The 20,159-nt window shown below is 39.1% G+C and overlaps 2 protein-coding genes and 1 pseudogene across 6 annotated transcripts in view; 2 read left to right on the top strand and 1 right to left on the bottom strand.

Moving 5' to 3' along the window:
• Positions 1-367: 367 nt before the first annotated feature.
• On the top strand, positions 368-1,069 carry LOC145787843 (uncharacterized). The gene has a single exon (XM_082599678.1). The coding sequence runs from the start codon at positions 368-370 to the stop codon at positions 1,067-1,069; it is 702 nt and encodes a 233-aa protein (XP_082455804.1).
• A 770-nt stretch (positions 1,070-1,839) lies between these two features.
• Positions 1,840-3,234, top strand: LOC145787842 (uncharacterized; annotated as a pseudogene).
• A 1,539-nt stretch (positions 3,235-4,773) lies between these two features.
• Positions 4,774-20,159, bottom strand: part of LOC145787756 (inosine-5'-monophosphate dehydrogenase 2-like) — a 33,094-nt gene continuing 17,708 nt past the window's right edge. For 2 of the 5 annotated variants that reach the window (XM_082599571.1, XM_082599574.1), the window contains 11 exons: positions 19,876-19,963; positions 15,118-15,317; positions 14,679-14,769; positions 14,269-14,364; positions 12,957-13,007; positions 10,951-11,094; positions 8,282-8,426; positions 8,048-8,191; positions 7,022-7,105; positions 5,491-5,556; positions 4,774-4,961 (listed from right to left, as the gene is read on the bottom strand). In XM_082599571.1, the coding sequence (XP_082455697.1) occupies position 4,961; positions 5,491-5,556; positions 7,022-7,105; positions 8,048-8,191; positions 8,282-8,426; positions 10,951-11,094; positions 12,957-13,007; positions 14,269-14,364; positions 14,679-14,769; positions 15,118-15,317; positions 19,876-19,963 (1,110 nt within the window). In that variant the 3' untranslated portion in view covers positions 4,774-4,960. The remainder of the gene's footprint in view (positions 4,962-5,490; positions 5,557-7,021; positions 7,106-8,047; positions 8,192-8,281; positions 8,427-10,950; positions 11,095-12,956; positions 13,008-14,268; positions 14,365-14,678; positions 14,770-15,117; positions 15,318-19,875; positions 19,964-20,159) is intronic. The other 3 variants (XM_082599575.1, XM_082599572.1, XM_082599573.1) reach the window with 3 other exon arrangements.

The following is a 20,159-nucleotide window of genomic DNA, read 5'->3' as shown; positions in this document are numbered from 1 at the left end:
CAAACCTTTTTGTGCACACACCGTCATTTTTAACTAAGATCATTTTTTGTGCCATCAATTCTTTGGTTGAAGTTTTCTCACTCTGACTCAAAAAAGCCAACGGTACAAGCTGTTCTGTCAGATACCACATATGTTTTCCAAAACTTTTCAGAGCTGCACTCGCAATGGCACCATCAATTGCATGATAATTAAGGAAGGAGTGAATGAACAGTTGTATGGCCATTTTTTGGAGCAGTTGATGGTTCAGGAGCAGTTAGCCACCACGGGATAAAACAAAATACAACAAATTTCACAAAGCGGCGAAGTTTCAACAATGACCTCTTCCAAAGATTTTTCCTGAACAATAACATCATTTGTTCATAAGAATATGCTTGCAGTAGGCGGCTACCGTATATTCACTAATAGTGAAAGCACAGTTTCATTAATTTTCAGGGTATGGATCAACTTTATGTATTTTCAGCTGAAGGAACTTAATATTTGGCCATCTCGAGCTGTTGTGGATGAACACATGCCCACACAATTTCAAAATTCATTCCCCACAACACGTGTCATTTTAGATGCAACTGAAATACCAATCAATAAGCCAAGAAAAGTTGATGCTCAAAGCATGACGTTCTCCACTTACAAGAATAAGAACAAACTAAAAATTATGATTGGCATCACTCCAAATGGGCTGGTATCGTACGTAGGCCCATCAACAGGTGGATGTTTAAGTGATTGCCAACTTATCGAGCAAAGTGCTCTCTACAAGCAAGCTAATGAACACTTTTCACAAGGGGATAGCATCATGGCTGACAGAGGTATTCTTGTGCAGGATCTTTTTGCACCTTATGATGTTGCAGTCAACACGCCTACCATGCTGAAAGGGAAGCACCAACTTGATGCAGATGTGGTTGTCTCGGATAGACGCATTGCATCATCACGCATACATGTCGAGCGTGTTATTGGACTGAGCAAGACATATAAAATTTTGACCAACCCACCGCCTTACCAGTATGTCCCAATGGCATCACGTATCGTGTTTGTATGTTTCATGCTGTGTAACTTTCGTAAACCTATTGTTAGTTGATTACTTTCTTTCTTAGCAAAATCTCTTTGGGAGGTTTTCTTTGCCTACCGGCTTTCTCTTTTTTTATACTACCGCAGCAGCGTTCCTCCTCACATAACGTAGCTGGCCTTGCACCATTGCTGGTGATGCGGCCATGTGTTTTTATAATTATTTTGTCTGACTGTAAGCTGTTTTATAATGCATGTTATAACGCTAGCTCGTTTTGCCGCATCTTCCCTTTTCCGTTCTCGTGTTACGCTGCTTGAGTTAAAGTGAAAATTATCTTTTGCTTATGACTTAGATGTAGCCAAATTGTGGACTTAAATTAATTTTTGTTATTTATTGTATAACTAGCATGTCGTAGCCTACTCGATAACGGGAATAAAACAAGCAACAACAAATATGAAACAAGTGTTAGTGCAAACTTAAGTAACAAACGAAATTTATTGCGACAACAAATTGATCGTAGTTTCCCGTCTTACTATGATGACTGGGTAGATGCAGGGCCGGATTAAGGCGGGGGCTGATGGGGCTGCAGCCCCAGGCCCACCAAAAAAATAGGCCCACCGATAACAACTTACTAAGAGCAACTGACATGCTTATTATCAGGATCGAAAGAATAAAGGACGAATATCATAGAACGAATGCTAACTGTGTAAACCAGTGCTTCTTAACTCATTTGCCAACAATTAAGCCTTCGTCTGATACGGTACACATTAGGAGGCACACGATATGACGTTATACATGCGCTAAGAAAAAGTTATCAAGCAGTTCTTCAAGTCTTGAAAGCAATGTCTGATGACAATGACGAACAATCACAGACTAAAGAAACAGCCAAGGGGTTTATCTTGTTAATGGAAAAGCTTGAAACCGTTATTTCAATTGAGTTATGGTCTTGCATAATGGAACGGTTTCATAAAACTAGTCGGGCGCTACAGCATAGCAAAATTACTTTGAATAAGGCAACAAATCTGCTTCAGGGTCTACATAACTTTGTTCAAACATTTAGATCCCAATTTCAAGAACTCAAAGAAAAGGGTAGAGCAGGGCTACTCAACTGGCGAACCGCGCTCCGAATCCGGACCTTCTGGGGGTTGATGGTGGACCTTGAGTTTTTGGAAGAATACCCTCTTTGCCACGTTTCAGGGCTTTTTTAAACATATTTCTACTGGGAGGAAGCAATTTCTACTGTGATTATCCTAGTTGCTAGGGGTCTTCGACTCCCAAACTCTCCAATACTTTCTCAGAAATCTAATTCGAGTTACATTTTACCTAAGAAAGTGGTTTGATAAAATAGTTTAGCTTTTGTTTTTGTTTGTTTGTTTGTTTTATCTTTATCCTGCATTGCGGGAAAGCGGACTTGAGCGCTATGCATCCGTGTACGCCTTCCGACGTACACCTGACCCACGCTGTAGCCGACGGCAATGTCTGTTTCCGGTTGTCTACTCTACTTATGACTTAAATTTGGTACTACTCATTACTCGAAATCGATCACTAGGTAGAGGCAATTATCGTAAAGTTTCTTGCCCAGAGAAACAACAGCAAGTGCGGGTGGCTGGAGTCGAACATGCAGGTTCTCGACTGCAAGCCCAACGCGCTAACCACTCGGCCACTCAGCCATTTAGTGGTTGCGTGTGAAATAACTTGTTCACCGGACCGCTAAAAATATACAACTTGTCAAACTGGACCTTTGTTAAGATTAGTTGAGTAAGCCTGGGGTAGAGTATTGAGTGGCTGTCATCATTATATTGATTGAAGAAATTTCAAGAAGGAAGAGAAGAAAAGTATGCTTGGATAGCAAAGGTGGATCTGAAGACACATCACTTGATCCATCGAGCAGATTCAAAGTAAACTCATATTTGCCAATCATTGACCAAATTATTTTGTGTATGAAATCCCGAATTGCAGCATACGATCGTCTTCAAATAAGATTTTTGTTTCTGGCGGAATTAAACACCATGTCTAACTGTAAAATTGGAGAGAGTGCTAAAACATTGCTTCACTAAATTATCCAGATGATCTAGATTCTAGAAGAACCACTGCCTGAAGAGATGATTCATTTTTCTGCACTGCTTAAACAACACTATTTTAACAGCGAATGCAGCAAAGAAACTCGAATGTTTAGATTCATCAATGAAAATGAGTTTATGTATGCATTTCCTAACGTATTTGTTGTAGGCTACTAAGAATGTATTTTTGTCTGATGATTTCTTTAGTGCTTAAAAGAGTAAAGAATCAACTGCGTTCATCCATGGGCCAGAAAAGGTTGCATTCTTTAGCTCTACTCTGCATTGAAAACAAAATTTTGGAAAAAATAGACACCGATGATGTTATTAACAGCTCTGCTTTGTCTAAATCCAGAAAACATGTCATTTGAATGAGTTTAAGTAAATACTGTACTTAGGGTATAATTTTTGTTCTTTCATTTTAATTGTGATTGGTACAATGAGGGGAATGAAATATAGGCCTCAGATTACCAATAGCCCCAGGTCCATGAAAACCTTAATCCGGCCCTGGGTAGATGCAAGGCTACAGTTATGTCATGGTAGCTACAACATCGCCAGTTTATGGGTCAACATGTGTAGGCTACACTATGGTATTCAAAACATGTGTTGTGCGGAAACTGATTTCACAACTTTAACCTGTAAGCTGTGTCAACCTTCTACTGTACACTTAATTAATTACAAGCACTTTTGCAACTTTATGAGAATTCTGTAACTTTATGAGATGTTTTTCTTATTTTTGTATCACTCTGCGTTCCAACCTTCTAAAAACAAACATGTTTTGATAACTACAATGCATATCCGAATCATATTTTAAGTTATTCTTTCGCCCACGCATAACCAAGCGCTGTACAACGCATCGTCTATATGCTGCGCAAGGCTAGTTCTCGTCTAGAAGGACCCAGTTGTACCGCCGCTAGTGGTTTTGTGGTATCCTGTCGCACAACCCCATTACATTAGATGTTGCACTGTTCTTTCTTTGTTTGTTTTCAATGATATATATCTCAATGAGTTGCATTTGTTGAAACTTTGCATATTTGAAGTCAAGTCCAAGCGGTTACGTTAGCTTAAACTTTAAAGCAGGTTTTCTGCCACTTAGTGGCTAGAATCATTAAAACTATCAGCAAAAATGAACTCACCACCCTTGAAAATGGGGGGTTAGACACCAGTTTTGCTTTAATTGGATGAACATTTAAGGAGATAATTGTTGTTATGTTTTGGCCACTAGAGGCAGTATTGCGCTAGGGGAGAGTACAAAACTGCCCATATTTCTGCTTTCCATTGGCCAATTCAGATAAAAAAAAATTTAAGTTATGCAGAATGAAGAGGGGTATGTTTCCAAAGTAAATATGCAGTTGCATCTTGTAAGCAGCTCTATCTAGTGGCGATAATGTGAAGAAAATGCCGTTAGCCCCCTTAGAAAATGGCCGGGTGGGGGGTTAAACTTTGTCCAATCAAAATGAAACTTTGCAAAAGTTGTTTTCTAAAATAACCTCATCAGCAAAAAAAAGTTCAGGCTTTTTGCTAAAGTTGGGTGGGCAAATTTTGCACCCTAACGGATATAGCGATATTGACAGGTATCATCTCGGAAAATGCTTCATATAACAAAAACGGTCAGGCTAGCGCAAGTAAGAGGTTTATTTTTGAAATCTACACAAAATTTCAGTCTAGAAACACTTGTCAAACTTTACTGACCCAGACAGTCAAATAAATCGACCTGGCTCCCGCTCTAGTAGTTTATTTCACTTCACTGCCTCAGCTTGACAGTAAGCACACGGCAGTATAAAACACAGTAACGCAATAAACAATCTTTCGGCTGCAGTCTTGTGCATAATTTCCAATACATTCCTCGGATAACTTCATGATTTTCGCAGTTATAGGACCAACGTTAATGATGTGGTTTTTCGTATCTAAAAAAATAAAATGTTGTGAAACAGTATTTAACCAAATCCACATTTTAGAAAAGTTAAAAGCACTGTTTATTCTACGATGTTATCACTAAGTTTACTTAATAAGGTTGATACGATACCCTGAAGCAGTCTTATAATTTTAGTCCTCAAGAAAAATATAAAATAACGATTTCCGTTATGCATGATTGCGTTTCAGCTACGATTTGAGGTTTTAATGTTATACTGAAGCTACGGTATTTGCCAATAGAGAACACGTGATGCAAGCAGCAAAGGTGTTACGACATGCAAACATAAGCCTGCCCGATACTGCTACTGTAAGTCATACAGCGAAAAACATGCACAAAACTAACAATAACCCATCACCTCGCCCGCTACCTCCAAACACCAATTAACACAAGACCATAATCGTCGCACATCAACATGATATACTCAGCATGAGAGCAGTGCTACCACAAAGTGGCTGAAATTTGGTTCCTGCATCGAGTGCAGCAGTGTAACGTTTGACGACACAACAGAAGCGCGCGCTCACCAATCGTGTTTATTATTGGACGTGGAGCGTTTAGGAGATCCTTGAAATGGGATATTGCTGATGACTCTACAATAAAAAGTTTATCACAAGACAGGAAAGAGTTCTCCACAAAAGAATTTCGCATGAAGAAATGAGAAAAACAAGTCAAGAAAACTAACAGCTACAATATCTACCGATACATTGACACTGTACCAAATGTGTTCTTATGACCGAGATTTTACTCCGTTGGCGACAGAGACTATGAAAAAACATGTAGCTTTACCCCGGCAAGACCCCATGCAGTGGTGACATTAACTTATAAACTTCTATTAAATTGTTGAAAAATGCTTTTAAAACGTTTTTACACCATAATATTCGAAATTATTTTACAAATGTGATATTAACACGAAGCAGGAAGAGCTATCTAAAACTTACAAAACATTAACCAGCCAACAAATCAGTTGCTTGTACACCAAACATAAAAAGGACTGATTGTCTGGTTGCCTAAGTGGTTTCTTAATGTGCATTGTGCAAGTCTTGGGCAATTCTCTAAATGCAGTTTCTAGTCGATGCGTTTTGAAACTTGCAGATGCACAAAGCGTTTCACAAACTAAATTACAAGACAACTGTGGTATTAAAACTGCGTCTGTGTAGGAGTGACCATCTTACCATTAGGAAACTGTTTATATTGATGACCGATAGAGCCGTACACTTACATAAAAAATACAAGTTTTCTGAAAGCGATTAGAGAATCCAAAAAGCCGCTAAACCAACCAATGCAATAGCTGGAGAATTAAAATGAGCTGTTGGTGTATTAACTACCCAAAAACAATGTAAAGCGTTTGACGATGCGAAACTAGATGTTCTATTTCTACCCTGTGACATTTACCCAAAGCTGCCGTCCTTTTATCGTCAAGAAATGTATAAAAGTTGTCGGTAGCTATGCTATATTCATTATTCACTTACGTGAATTCCTATTCACTAAAGGCTTTTAAGCGTTTAGAAAAGCGTTGCCATTTTCATGCAAAAAATAACATTGACAATAACGATAAATGTGTTTAAAGGCACAAAGTACTGCAGTAAAATTAACTAAAGAAAGAGATTGCACAAGTTACTGCACACAGCATTCAAGTTTGAAAAACACTATGCATTATGGTGAATACATCAGGCATCTAAACATCACCAGCATAAGAAAACAGACATAATTATCTTCTCACTGAACGAAAATGTGCCTGAATTAGCAAGTACAATGGAATTCGTCAACTCAAGAGGAATAGAAGTGACGAATTATGCATTATGTCAACCTTTTGAATTACGCAACCAGGACCAACAAAAATAATAAGGCGGCCTGACGAGTTAGACGAATTCTACTGTAGTTTCATAGGCACCAGACTGAAACGCTGAAAGTTGCTGCATGAGAATTCACCTTCCAAACTATTTTCAATAACGCAGCATAAAAGTAATTGTATTGCTCGCAAGGATAGCAGAATTAATGATCAATTGCATAACACGCTAATGCACACAGAACAGTTGAAAGACTTGTGAAACTTACGAATGCAGGCCATGAACTCCACCCTCTACTTGGGCTGACGTAGTCCGCCTTTCGAATTTTAATTCTCCACTGTACATCATCGATCTGCAGTCGATGAATAAACATCAAGAGTTGTGCAACAGATTGAATTTCGCTTTTAACAGCATTATCGCTCTTTACTTCACAAATGTATATAGAAATGACTTGTATTAGCCTGATGCTGCGGGTTCGCTGTGGTACTAGCGCTTTGTGCTAGACTTGGAACTCAGTTTCCTGGTCATGTGCTATGACGAATGGTGTTTAAGTCAGTGTGTCGTTGTTTTATAAGGCTCTTTTCTTCGGGTTAAAGCTGCTGTAGTGATTGCTGTCTATTGAGTTGAACTGGTTCGACAAATTTTACAGTGATCACGCCTGACAACATACAGCAGTCAAGACAACAGCCTCAAGCCGAAGAGCCTTCCAAACAACAATATAGGCTACTATTAAAACAACACACCAACACCATTTGTCAAAGCACATGACCAGGGAACCGTGTTTCGAAATCTAGTGCACAGCGTTACTACCACAGCGAACCCACGGCATTAGGCTAAAACAGGTCGTTCGTATCTAGATTTGTAAAGTCACCAAGAGTTACTTTAGAGCGGTTAATGCACAATTTTTGGCGAATACTTGAAGATTTAAATCGCACTTAATCGAAATTAGCAGCACGCGAGACAAGTGCAAAAAAAACGAGCTACTTTGAGTCAAAAGTATAATGTATTAGGTCCGGTACAATTAAACATAAAATTTTGAAAACGAGGGTCTCTATCAACAAAACCTTTAACAATCTTTAATGATTAAAAGTACCGGTAATACACATAGGGTACTTCGAAAAAAATCATCTCTCAACAAGTCTATTTTAAAAAATAAAATCGGTTTTGAACCGCAAGTCTTCGCTTTTACTGCCATTTTTGCCTACCTTCAACTAAAATGTCAATTAAACATAAAAATGAAGTAGAGGTTCCTTATTTTTAACGTTCATTTGAGGTAATGACGCTGTTAATTTACCTTAATTGTGAAAGAGAGCGGCTTCCAATATCTTGGCAACCATGTTGAATACCAGAAAGCAGGTAAGGAAGAAAAGTATGAACAGAACCTTTGTCTTGCACTGCACCAGTTACGCCTTGGGCGACACGGACTTTATCTTTTTCGCTAAACAAAAGAAAATGTGATAACTGAAAACGAAACTTCACTCGTAACAATACAGAAAAAACAATAGGATGCAAAGCTATAACCTTATACCTGAAGTAGCGATTCTGACTCGACTTGTTGGCCTCCATAGCGTCCAATGAACCCATTCCTCTGTATTTTTTTAAACGAGTTCCATCAGAATAAAAATACTCGCCGGGAGACTCCGTAGTCGCAGCAAGCAATGATCCCATCATCACTAAACGCACAAAAGATAGCGCATAAAAAAATGAAAAAGTTTTACTCATCATTGGCCAGGGTTGATCGGTTTAAACCGGGCGGTTTTGACCACCTATTACTGGTCAAAACCCCTTTAGTGTATGAATCAAGTTGCTTTTCAATTGAATTAAAAATATTACCCTCCATGTTTAGTAATGATGTTCAACTATATTTTATTTTGATCAACAGTAACCTAAATGCTGGATTTGGAACAAAAAATATTCAATTTCTTTGTTTATTTTTGATATTTTAGTCAGTTGGTTATTTTATCATTGAGAAAATTCAAACTCTAAAAATAAATTTCTGATGAACTAAAAAATGCTTGGTCATGACCTACTAGAACACGGTCAAATATGTTGCAATTTGAGGAAATTTCTAAGAGTCTGAATTGTTACAATCATAGCTATGACAAACCTGTCATCTTCCCATTTCCAGAAGTATGTAAAAAAAGCAATATTTGCATCTAGACATATGTTTGGCTTGTTTAACCGGAGATTAGGTATGTACGTTGAGCACAGTTTACACAATAATAATGTAATATCTAAGACTTTCCAACTGCACTCTGGAGGCAGTATCGTTTGGTGCAATTGCATGTTTCATTTAAAATATCAGGGATTTTTTGTGGATTCTATGTTGTAAGCTGTTCATTTGATGTGCCAATTTCAATTTTAGTTCGTTTTGTTTTTCGCCAAGTTTAATTTGGCAAGTAAAATATGGCTTTTGGCAAAAGATCCTGCTATACAAAAAACCTAACGACTGTATGATGAGACTACCTCCAGGATGCAGTTAGAAAGTCTTACATATTTTACATTATTATTGTATAAATTGTGCTTAACCTACATATCTAAATCTCCGGCAAAACAAGCCAAAAAGATGCCTAGATGCAAATATTGCTTATTTTACATACTTCTGGGAATGGGAAGATGACAGGTTTGTCATAGATATGATTGCAACAATTCAGACTCTTAGAAATTTCCTCAAATAGCAACATATTTGGCCGTGTTCTAGTAGGCCGTGGCTTGGTAGAACCATGAACCATTTGCACAGCCAACTGAAGTACAGTACAAAAATTTATTCCATTTTTTTTATGGAAAAACATTTGCCATCAATTTTGTCATAAAATTTGCGCAACATTTGCCCTCCCGTTGCGTAGCACATGAGACGTAGCACGACATGTAATTAAGGTAGTAGTCTTAACGCTGTTTGATGTCTTGTTTTTGGCGGCGCTGAAACGAGAGAAAAATCCAAGATAAATATAATCTTTCGTACGAAGTTTACAGGCAGGCATCTGTGGCTGCCTGACAGGTCGGTATTGGCGGCCATTAATGAAAGTTCAGGCGGCCATGGCCGCCAGCTATTTCGAGGCCTGCATATCAAAATGGTCACAACTCACAACTGCTTTTATATTTCCTGAATAGCCCATAGCCCAGGTAGCCGACCATTCACTACATAAAAATATTTTTCTGGGTTTTGACCGGTTTAAACCTAGTTTTCACCGGTTAAAACCAGGTTTAAACCGCTTAGTGGTCAAAACCAGTTTTGACCACTTAGAGATCAACCCTGTCATTGGCAAGGTGTTACCCACAAGGGGTTGCGCTTTTCTAATATTTTAAATGGGTAGTGTTGCGTTAAAATTAATACTATTGCATTGTGAGTGTTTTCTATGTGGTTTGAGTTGACGAAACCATAGTAGACCTAAAAAACTCGCTGCCAGTGTGGTATGTGATCTATGTGCGTGTTTTTAGTATAACTTATCTATATTTTGGTTGTAATCTATGGGCAAAAATAATCTGTAAAACCAAATACTTAAGTCCTCTGCGAGGGACAGACGCAATACACGGGCAGACTCCCCTGCATATATTAAACCAACAACACACAGTCTTTCTGGTCCTTCCTGTCATTTTTTTTGCTTTTCTATCCAATGACTAAGGTTTAGAGTTAGACTTTACAAAAAAAGCTTTTGATTTGTTTTCTTAGTGATTGCTTCTGATTATATTAGGTAGATCGCCCATTTGAGGAGGTGTCTTAGTACCAGATCGCCTTTTTCAGTTAGCTTTTCCCACTTTTGATACACTTCTGTAGATTAATTTTGCGTGTAGATCACATGCTGAAACGACACTGGCGTATATTTTGAGTGAACGGAAAATTGATTTCATTAAACAAAATTCTGGTTTAGAATACGTTTTTTTTACATTCTACCTAGATAGCAAAAGCTTCCCCTTTACATCGTTTCCACGTCGCCAGACGTTAAAACGATGTAAAAATGACAATCTCTACAGGCTGGATAATTTTCCAAAATTTTGTCATTTTAATCCTGAAACTCAAGTTTCAAACCCTTAAGAAAAAGTTTGGTTTATAGGCTGTTGACAATATAATTCCTGAAGAGGGGTAACTTTGTTGAACCGTAAGCAGATAAAACCAGGCAACAACACAACATAATATACAGAAATAAGTTAAAATTTTCAAACGTTTTCGGCGATATAACACATCAGCCTTCAAGCTACCTGTGGAAGCGCCAAGAGCTACCGCTTTTGTGATGTGTCCTACATTCTGGATTCCCCCATCAGCGATAACCGGCACATTGAAACGTCGAGCGTATTCTGCAACCTTGTACACAGCAGTGGCTTGCGGTCGCCCCACAGCCATCACTGAAAGCAACAAGCAAATGCTTAATTATATGCTATTATAGTTACAGACATTACACAGCACTTAAAAATGACTATAGACTACAATTCATAGTATTTAACGCTAAAACTACACATTTTTTTTGCAAGATTATGAAAGGTAAAAATCAGTGCGGCTTGGAAGAACGCTAGATTGTTGGTACAGCATTTGATGGTACCACATTGATACTCTGAACTTCTGGTGGTAACAAACTAACGATAGTTGGTGTTGTACGCAAATAACTACTGAGCTCCTATTCAGTATTTATCGAAGAGCAAAGAAACGCATGTGATTACCAATGTTGCAAAATTGCAGTGTGTGATGAGGAAAATCTTCGCTCCATGCTCCAAGCAAATTAAAACATTCCAGCGGCATTTTGCAGCAATTATGACGTTGAACTTTGAGCAGAAAAAGTGATGACGTGATGTCTAATGATTCTAATTCTAAGCTACTTTGTAAATGCCTAAGAAGCTTGAAAGTGGGTTGAAATTTTTAAAATAACCCTTTGATAGCACAGAAAACCCCGCTTGGGTTCTATACGTGTAGACATCCACAAATCCGTGGTGATAAAAGATAGACTTCTTAACACAGATATGGAAATCAAGGCAAAGTTGTTTGTATATCGCATTATGTGATTAAGAGCCAACAGCGATTAAGAAAAGAGCTGTTGAATGACATGTGACGTTTTCTCAAGGTACAAACTAAATAACAGCTCCTACCTATTGGTGCTAGGGGAAATTTAAACAGCCCTTACCTGTATTAAAGTTGATTAATTCAATCTGCAGTGTGTGGAGGAAGGTAGCAAAACCATAGACTTCTAAATAGTAGCACCTGGACTGGACACTCAGTGGGCAACATGAGGCCAAACAGTTGGTACAACAGTGGGCCAACAGCCAAGTAACTAACCCTATTGGCCCACTGTTGGCCAACTGTTGTACCAACTGTTTGGCCTCATGTTGACCACTGAGTGTCCAGTCCAGATGCTACTATTTAGAAGTCCATGGCAAAACAAACGTTTTTGTTTTCATATTGGGTAAGGAATGGTGCTAAAAAGTAGGCCTAAAGACTGTCCAAACGTGCAACTAACACTCAAAGTTTGATTAGTTTGCTCTCCAAGAGTTAATTAATCCCTGAAAAGTAAAGCGGCGCATCTAGTCTTACTAAAACTAATCTCTCTAGAAGAAGAATGTGACCTTCATTTTGTTCCGTCTTGGTTTTTAGTAATAATTCCGGGCTCCGGCATGCAGTATTGCGGAGAAGCCATGCTTCTTCTTCTGCTACATGATGAGTCACTTTTTTCTATCAGAACTCAACTCCGATAAGTCGACTACATGTTTGAACAACTAAAGAATGATCTTTTTTTTAGATCGGAGGGTCTTTTTTTATCTACGCCCTGTAATCGATTTCCTCAACAAAATGTATTTCTTCTTCATGAAGTTGGAATTATGAAAGTCTACAAAGAAGCTTGCATATGGCTAATGTGTTGAAGCACACATTTAGATCGTGGTCACGTGAGTAAAGCACTAAGTGACAACCACAACAAAAATCGCTCTCACTTTAACTGGGATTGCAGGAAATGAGCATTGAGCAAGTATTAGAAAATGATAGACGGCAACCGAATTAGTAGTTTAGTAAGACACGCAACCATTAGGGAACTGCACTAAGCAAGTAAGCATCAATTCGCTGCTGAAGATAATATGATCATTTATATATACAAGAATGTGATTCGAGAACACACAATCCAACAGGCAAATTATGCTGTTTTAAACGTTAGAATAACGGAAAAACAACCAATCTGCAAGCCAGAAATGTCGTCAGAGACACGAAAAGCAACTCTATCACTTACAGAAAGACCCAGACACAGTCGGATATCCGTGGCTCGTTATGGCCAATTTGGCTGCAAATAATTGGGCATAAAGAGTGAAGCGATATACACTAGAGAGGCAGCAAACCCAAAATTTTTATCCGCACACCGCACCGCAACTGACTCATCTATCCGCGCACCGCACCGCACACCGCAAATTACAAAATTAAAAAAAAATGTTTTAACGCGTTATTTTTTAGAAAGTCAATTGTAGCAAAAAACACCCATGGCATATAACTGGTAACTAACCTACCAGTACAGTACAGTTGTGCACTAATTGGTTAGGCTAACCAGATCATATTCTCTTATCAGCAATGCATCTAAGTTCTAAGACATAATACAAACTAAGACAAATAGAATGTTCCTGGATCCAGTATCAGGACTTTTGAACACTTTTTGTAAGCAATAATGCAATTTTAATGTCAGTGGCTATATGAACTACTCACACAAGAGTAAAACTTATAGCCTGAACTCACTGGGCTAACTGTTATAGTAACTAATGCGGTAGTTGCGCTAGGCATATAGCCTGGTAACTGGGAGCTGAGCTTATCAGCTAGGCTATTAACCAAAAACATTCGCACAGCTTCCCTGACAAGCCAGCCCCAAAACCCTGTCAACTGCAAGCCACTTGCAATTTGCATAGCTTTCCAGCTTAAAAAAACTGATCCGTGTTTCCAATTTAAAATATGAAGTTTCATAACTGATTTTCTTGAAAAGTTGAAAGTTTACGTTTACGAAAGTTTAATTTCTTGAAAGTTTACGCGGCAAGCGGCGCGGCTTTGTCATTTCAACCTTCCACGCGGCGCGGCACGCGGCGAAAAAGTCAAAAGCGGCCGCGTACGCGGCGCGGCTTGCATCACTAATATACACCATTATTTCGAAATCCGCTTTGTATGTGGTAACACGCACAGAATCGATCTTAACGTTTGATAGCCCAGACAGCAAAATCCGTCGTTTTTACATTGATTCAACGTTTGCAGACATTGAATCAATGTAAAAATGATAGATTTTGCTGTCTGGGAGGCTTACTCAACCAGAAAATCATTTCTTTTTACATTGATTTAACGTCTACAAACTTTAAAAACTCTATGTAAAAAATAACAGATTTGCTGACTAGGTACTCATCAGTACAGAAATCATGCATCTGCTTAAAAATCTAAAAGAAACGTATATAATAGTGTAACGTGTAAGATAGTCAGAACAGAAAGAATTGGCTATGAAAGTGTAGGTCTACTTTATAAAAAGCGAAACTAAACAATGGAAACAATCGCAAACAATAGAAATGACTTAGCACCTTCTTGAGTGATACATATCGATCCACTTCCCATTCCAACACGTAGCCCATCCACACCGGCATCGATTAAATTCTTCGCTTGGGCTGCTGTTACCACTGCGAGAAAGAAACAGCATTTTCTCCTTACAGATTACTTTGAAGGTTCTAGAATCTAGATCCAAGTGACCACAAATAAAGCAACCACGCATGTAAAACACACATAGCACAACGTGATTTATTCGAGTTTAAAAATATCATTGAGAACTGATGAGTTATACCCAACATTAGCTTGGTTTCTTGATCAAGACAAAAATCAAAATGAATCATAAAGCTTTCCAGGCAGAAAATTCCTTTTTTACATCTAGCGACGTTGAAAAGATGTAAAATGATTAACGTTTAAAAACTTTGTTGCTTGGTTTTCACGTCCTTACCATTGCCACCGATGACTTGCAAGTCAGGGTACTTTTGCTTTATGTACCTGACCATGTTGATTTGGTACACAGAGTTTCCTTGAGAAGAATCCTGAAAACGAAGAGTAAAAATTGTAAGTATTTCATCACGAAACTGAATTTTAGGTTCTGAAAACAGAACCCTTTCACTGATACGTGGTCTTTGCAAATGATTATGCAACAAACCCCAACAGCACACGGTGTCTTGACATGTTTGAAGGTGAACAAATGAATTTCCTTGCCTTCTTGTTCACGTCTTTATTGAACAGACTCAAGGTGTCTGTTACGACATCTGCCCAAACATACAGATTCGCTGCCACTGCTCAAGGGTGGTAAATGGCAAAACCCCTCGACCCTTGCAGTGGCGAAGAAGGTTCAAACGAAAAAGACACAAGGCGCCTAGATATGATAAATGCCTTACCAAAATGACGACATCAACTCCAGCACCTTTCAGCAACTCGAGACGGTATTTGTCCTCCTCTCTCGTTGATATGGCAGCACCACAGAGCAGCTGTTTCTGGTCATCTTTAGATGCGAAGGGAAATTCTCGATTCTTCTTCAAATCGGTTCGAGCGATCAAAGATATCAATCGATCGTGCTCGTCAACGATCGGAAGTTTACCTTTGGGATGATTAACGCTGCATTAGCGTTGAAATTTCATTCAGCAACGCCAAGCGAGCGTTGACGTCACAATCTTTTTGAAGCATCTTCGACGAACACCCTTGTTGCGACAACCGACAAAATCGCACGCAGTCAAAACAAACAAACGGCAAAAAGGGCGTCAGCAGTACATACATTGCACCAATGAACGCGTAATTGCCGGCTTTGAGGCGTTGACACTAGCCAATGCTGGTTCAATTTTAAACCTTTATCATGACTAGTCAATATAATTAACTGTCAGTGCAGCACTAAAAGATATTTGAAACATACAATTGAGTGACCTAAAGGTAGAGTGGCCCAAGTCGAAAATCTTCATTTTGAGTAAATCGACTTCAAAGTTAGGCACTTTTTTTACTATGAAGGTGAAGTTGAATCTATCCAGTGAAGTACAGGGAATAATTCATATGACTACAAAAAAATTTTCGGAAAATTGTGTGGTCATATGACGTTACGTTTTTTTTTATTAGCTTTTTTTATACTTGGGTCACTCTACTGTTTGTATTTTTAGCGAAAAAAAGTGACCCAAGTTTACTTGGTTTTGCAAAAATTCATAATTTCCCAACAGTAAAGTGACCCATCTAAAAAAATTCGAATAAAAAAAAATAAATAAATGCATGTTTTAATGAAATTTTATCCACTGGATAATTGCAACGCATATTTTTGGATTGGGGCAGGATAAATTTGACTTACGCTTAATATAATGAATCGTTTGGCAAGCAACTGGTACCAAAAATTTTCGTAAAAACGTTTTTACTTCAAAGTTCAGCATTCTGATCTAGCTCATGACATCATCAAAACTCAATAAGCAACCATAAATAAAACGGTACACGATCTGGGCGAAACCCTCTTGGGCGACGGACCATGTGGGCGACGGTAACGAAAGTTTAGCCGTTTAAAACAGTGGTGACCTATATAATTTATCTAGTTGCTTTGCGGCGTTACTGTTCATCGTGAAGCTTAAGAGAAACCCCCAAGAAAAGAGCCAAACGAAGACCTCCCAAGAGGAATGGCCAAAAAGTGGTTGACATCAGTTTTGAACGCTCCTTAACCGTTATCGAAACTTGTCAGTCGCAATACCGATGTTGATGGTGCATTCTGTTGAAACATTTTTCGGTATAAGCGACAGGCAGAAGAATCATCCGGCAACCACTGCAAAGTTCTGATTTCGTGTTACTTCAAGTCTTAAAATGTAATGACTGTCAGTCACAATGTGTTCTGTGAACTGCTGATCTCTAGAGCAGCAGTTCTTAACTTTTTGCCTTGTCGGCACCACCTTGAAATTACCAACCAGTTCTCGCACCCCCTCCTAGGATTGGCTGAAAAGTAATAGTCGCCTACAGTTCGAAATTTTTGTTGAAACCTGGTAAAACAACTTTGCTTCTTACGTCATATTATAACAAACCTTGATAATTCAGCATCCCCGCACCGCCGAGGCACAGGTCTCGCACCCCTTAGTGGTGTGTGCACCCCTAGTTAAGAGCATTAGGATTAAAAAATATCAGTTGACGTTCAGTAGCAGAGGACACAGCTTGTATTAACCACATGCAAATTAGTAGCTTTTACTGCAGTAAATGATTTTATTTTAAGTGCCCACGTTCATTACATGAAGTCACACGGAATCAGAACTTTGCAGTGGTTGCCGGATGATTCTTCTGCCTGTCGCTTATACCGAAAAATGTTTCAACAAAATGCACCATCAGCATCGGTATTGCGACTGACAAGTTTCGATAACGGTTAGGGAGCGTTCAAAACTGATGTCAACCACTTTTTGGCCATTCCTCTTGGGAGGTCTTGGTTTGGCTCTTTTCTTAGGGGTTTCTCTTAAGCTTCACGATAAACCGTGACGTCGCAAAGCAACTAGATAAATTATATAGGTGTCACCACCGTTCCGAACGGCTAAACTTTCGCTACCGTCGCCCACTTTGGCCGTCACCCACATAAGCCGTGGCCCACTTCGACTGTCGCCCAAGAGGGTTTCGCCCAGATGTCGTGTACCGAAATAAAATGCTGTAACTTTCATTGCAATCACATATACAACAAGCATTCTCTGAAAAGAATTGTAAATTGATTATACAACAAGTACATGCTTCCGTACATTGCTGAAATAACTATATGACTGGTGTACACTGTACAGGTATAATAAATTGATCTACATCGGTTTATAAATATTTGCATGTTTCCGTTTTTCTATTGGTATCTCAGTAGCGCTAAAAGTAAAGACATGTGCTCATTGACGATTCACTCTAAAGTTTTCAATGCAAGTGTAAATGACAATATGTAAAACCCGGTAGCATGGAGTGAAAATGGAAAGCAATATTCCAGTGGTTCAAGGATAAACCCGATAAAAACTTCCCTTGCCCTGTAACCAGACAATTATCTCATTAAATTTCAGTATGGGCTGTTGGTATCAGCTATTGTATAATGCGAATAAAGAACCAACAGAGAGACGGGAATTAAGTTTTATTTTGTTGATGTTATGGAATTTATACACTCATAACATTTTATGTTATGCATGTTGACTGATGATGATATTTTGTCAATCATATTGCATTATGTATGTATGCTACAACATACACTGCCTTAGCTTGTTCAAAGTTCAACACGAATCCTGCGCTAAATTGGAACACTTTCACTATAGATAAGACTCTAGTTACATTCCCAAATCACCTTCCAAATACTTGTTCCAGATTCTCATTGTGCGAAAGCTTTCTTAGCACACCACCTTACAATCCCAAAAATCTGGAGAAGAGCTTTAGTACGGTAGTTGCCATCCTTGTTGTATATGTGATTACTTGTTGTATAATGTGATTACCTCACAAGCCACTGGAGGACCCAAGGCGTTATCGTCCGATATCCCTACTCTGTGTTCCTTTCAAAAAGTCTGGCTGATCTATGCCCGCGTCAACTCAATCATCAACCCGCTCCTTCCAAAAGAGCAAGCTGGATTTCGGCGCGGAAAATCCACCGTCGATCAGGTTACCCTCTTGACCCAGACATCGAGGACTGCTTTAAGGCAAAAAAAGGCCGGTGCTGTCTTTCTAGATCTCACAGCTGCCTATGACACCGTATGGCATCGCGGCCTTACTTGCAAGCTGCTTTACCTGCTTCCTGACCGACATATGGTCCGTGTGATTATGGAACTTGTCAGGAATCGAAGCTTCACCCTCACCACTGGCAACTCACGGAGAAGCAGACTGAGACGTCTGAAAAACGGCGTCCCACAGGGATCGGTCCTGGCTTCAATTCGTTTCAACATCCACACCCACGACCTGCCAACCACAGTCTCCGCAAAATGCGCTTATGCGGACGACCTGGCGATTCTCCACTTCACGAAGTCGTGGGAAATCTAGAAGACACCTTGAGCCAGGACATGCAATGCAAACCCTTTCAGCTTATCTCCAAAACTGGCGACTGAAACTCAGCATACCAAAAATGTGGCAGCAGCTTACACAATCTGTGGCATTTCCACCTGCACAATCGGGTAGCTTATCCTGAGATACATGTCCAGAACAACGGAAAATCTCTGTCCTTCTGCCCTGAACCAAAGTACCTTGGGGTGACACCAGACAGATCGCTCACGTACTGCCACCATTTGGTGTCACTGCGTAAGAAACTGACATTCCCGCGCTGCGCTACTTAAGCGCCTGGCAGGCTGTGTCTGTTCTAATTAGCAGACACTGTCTAGTGTCTACAGTATGCCTGTAATATAACAGCATAATCTTGGTGCGCAATGGCCCTTAGTATTCCTAGCGTTTGTTCTTTGCAGTTGCACATGGAATTTCAGCGTCGCGAACACACTTGCTCGTTCGTATGCATTATGACACAACAATGCAGAGACAAATCCCCATTGACTTATTGTGGAACAGTACTGCAACGCTGGGTTTCCGACAAGTGTCATTGTTACCATGCCAACTCAATTTACTAAGTTGTGGAAGAGTATACTGTTATTACAGATGTTGAGCTGTTATTGCTTTTGTAATTTTCTTCACGTATTGCAAACCAAGTAAATGTGGTCCACTGTACTATTGGTTAGTTTTGATAACAAATACAAACCAAGTAGACTTGGGCCACTGTTGGATTTGTAATATTTTTCAGTGATGAACCAAGTTTACTTGGGTCATATTTTTTTCTAACGATAGAACTTCCCAATTTTCCCAAAAAAATTTCGCATCTTTTGTTGTTCCTATGGAAGCAAAAACTCATTTTCGGTCCAAGTTGACTTGGGCCACTCTACCTTTAGGTCACTCAATTAACTGAATCATCACTGAATTTCGCAACAAGGTCTATTAAATTTCCCAAGTAGGTTTAAACGTGCAACTAAATGAACTATACTATCTTTTTGAGACAGTCAATAGTCAAAGGCATGCACTAGTCGCACTACCAAAGTTATTTTATGTTCAAGTCTTGCTTTCGTCATATCCAAGTGCTCTTGTGAAAGATGGTACCTTACGTTTTGATGAAATAAAGTAGTCTTCTGTACAAAGTGATCAAGCCGCAAATCTATTCAGCCACCACTTACCCTTTTTGCTTTGCGATAGAATGTCATTGGCTTCTTGTAACGTCACAGAAGTATGAGCGGTTGTTAATCTGTCTCTTGGCGTCATGACCTTGGCAATAATGGTGAACAATGAACATTTACAAAAGATCAAGCTAACTTGAATCCCGCAATTTAAAGAACTTAAAACATAGCCTTTAGCCAGGGTTGATAACCGCATTTACCAAGCTGCAACCCAGTTCGTTAGCCATTTGCTACTGGCTAAGTTGTTTGCAAATTGCAACACATGGACAATGGACAGAATTAGT

This window comes from Aplidium turbinatum, chromosome 18 (assembly GCF_918807975.1).
Source record: "Aplidium turbinatum chromosome 18, kaAplTurb1.1, whole genome shotgun sequence".
Classification (NCBI taxonomy): domain Eukaryota; kingdom Metazoa; phylum Chordata; class Ascidiacea; order Aplousobranchia; family Polyclinidae; genus Aplidium; species Aplidium turbinatum.
This window is presented reverse-complemented; position numbering and strand designations above follow the sequence as displayed.

Coding starts and splice junctions, on each gene's coding strand:
- LOC145787843 (XM_082599678.1), top strand. CDS start 368: ATGCTTGCAGTAGGCGGCTACCGTATATTCACTAATAGTGAAAGCACA.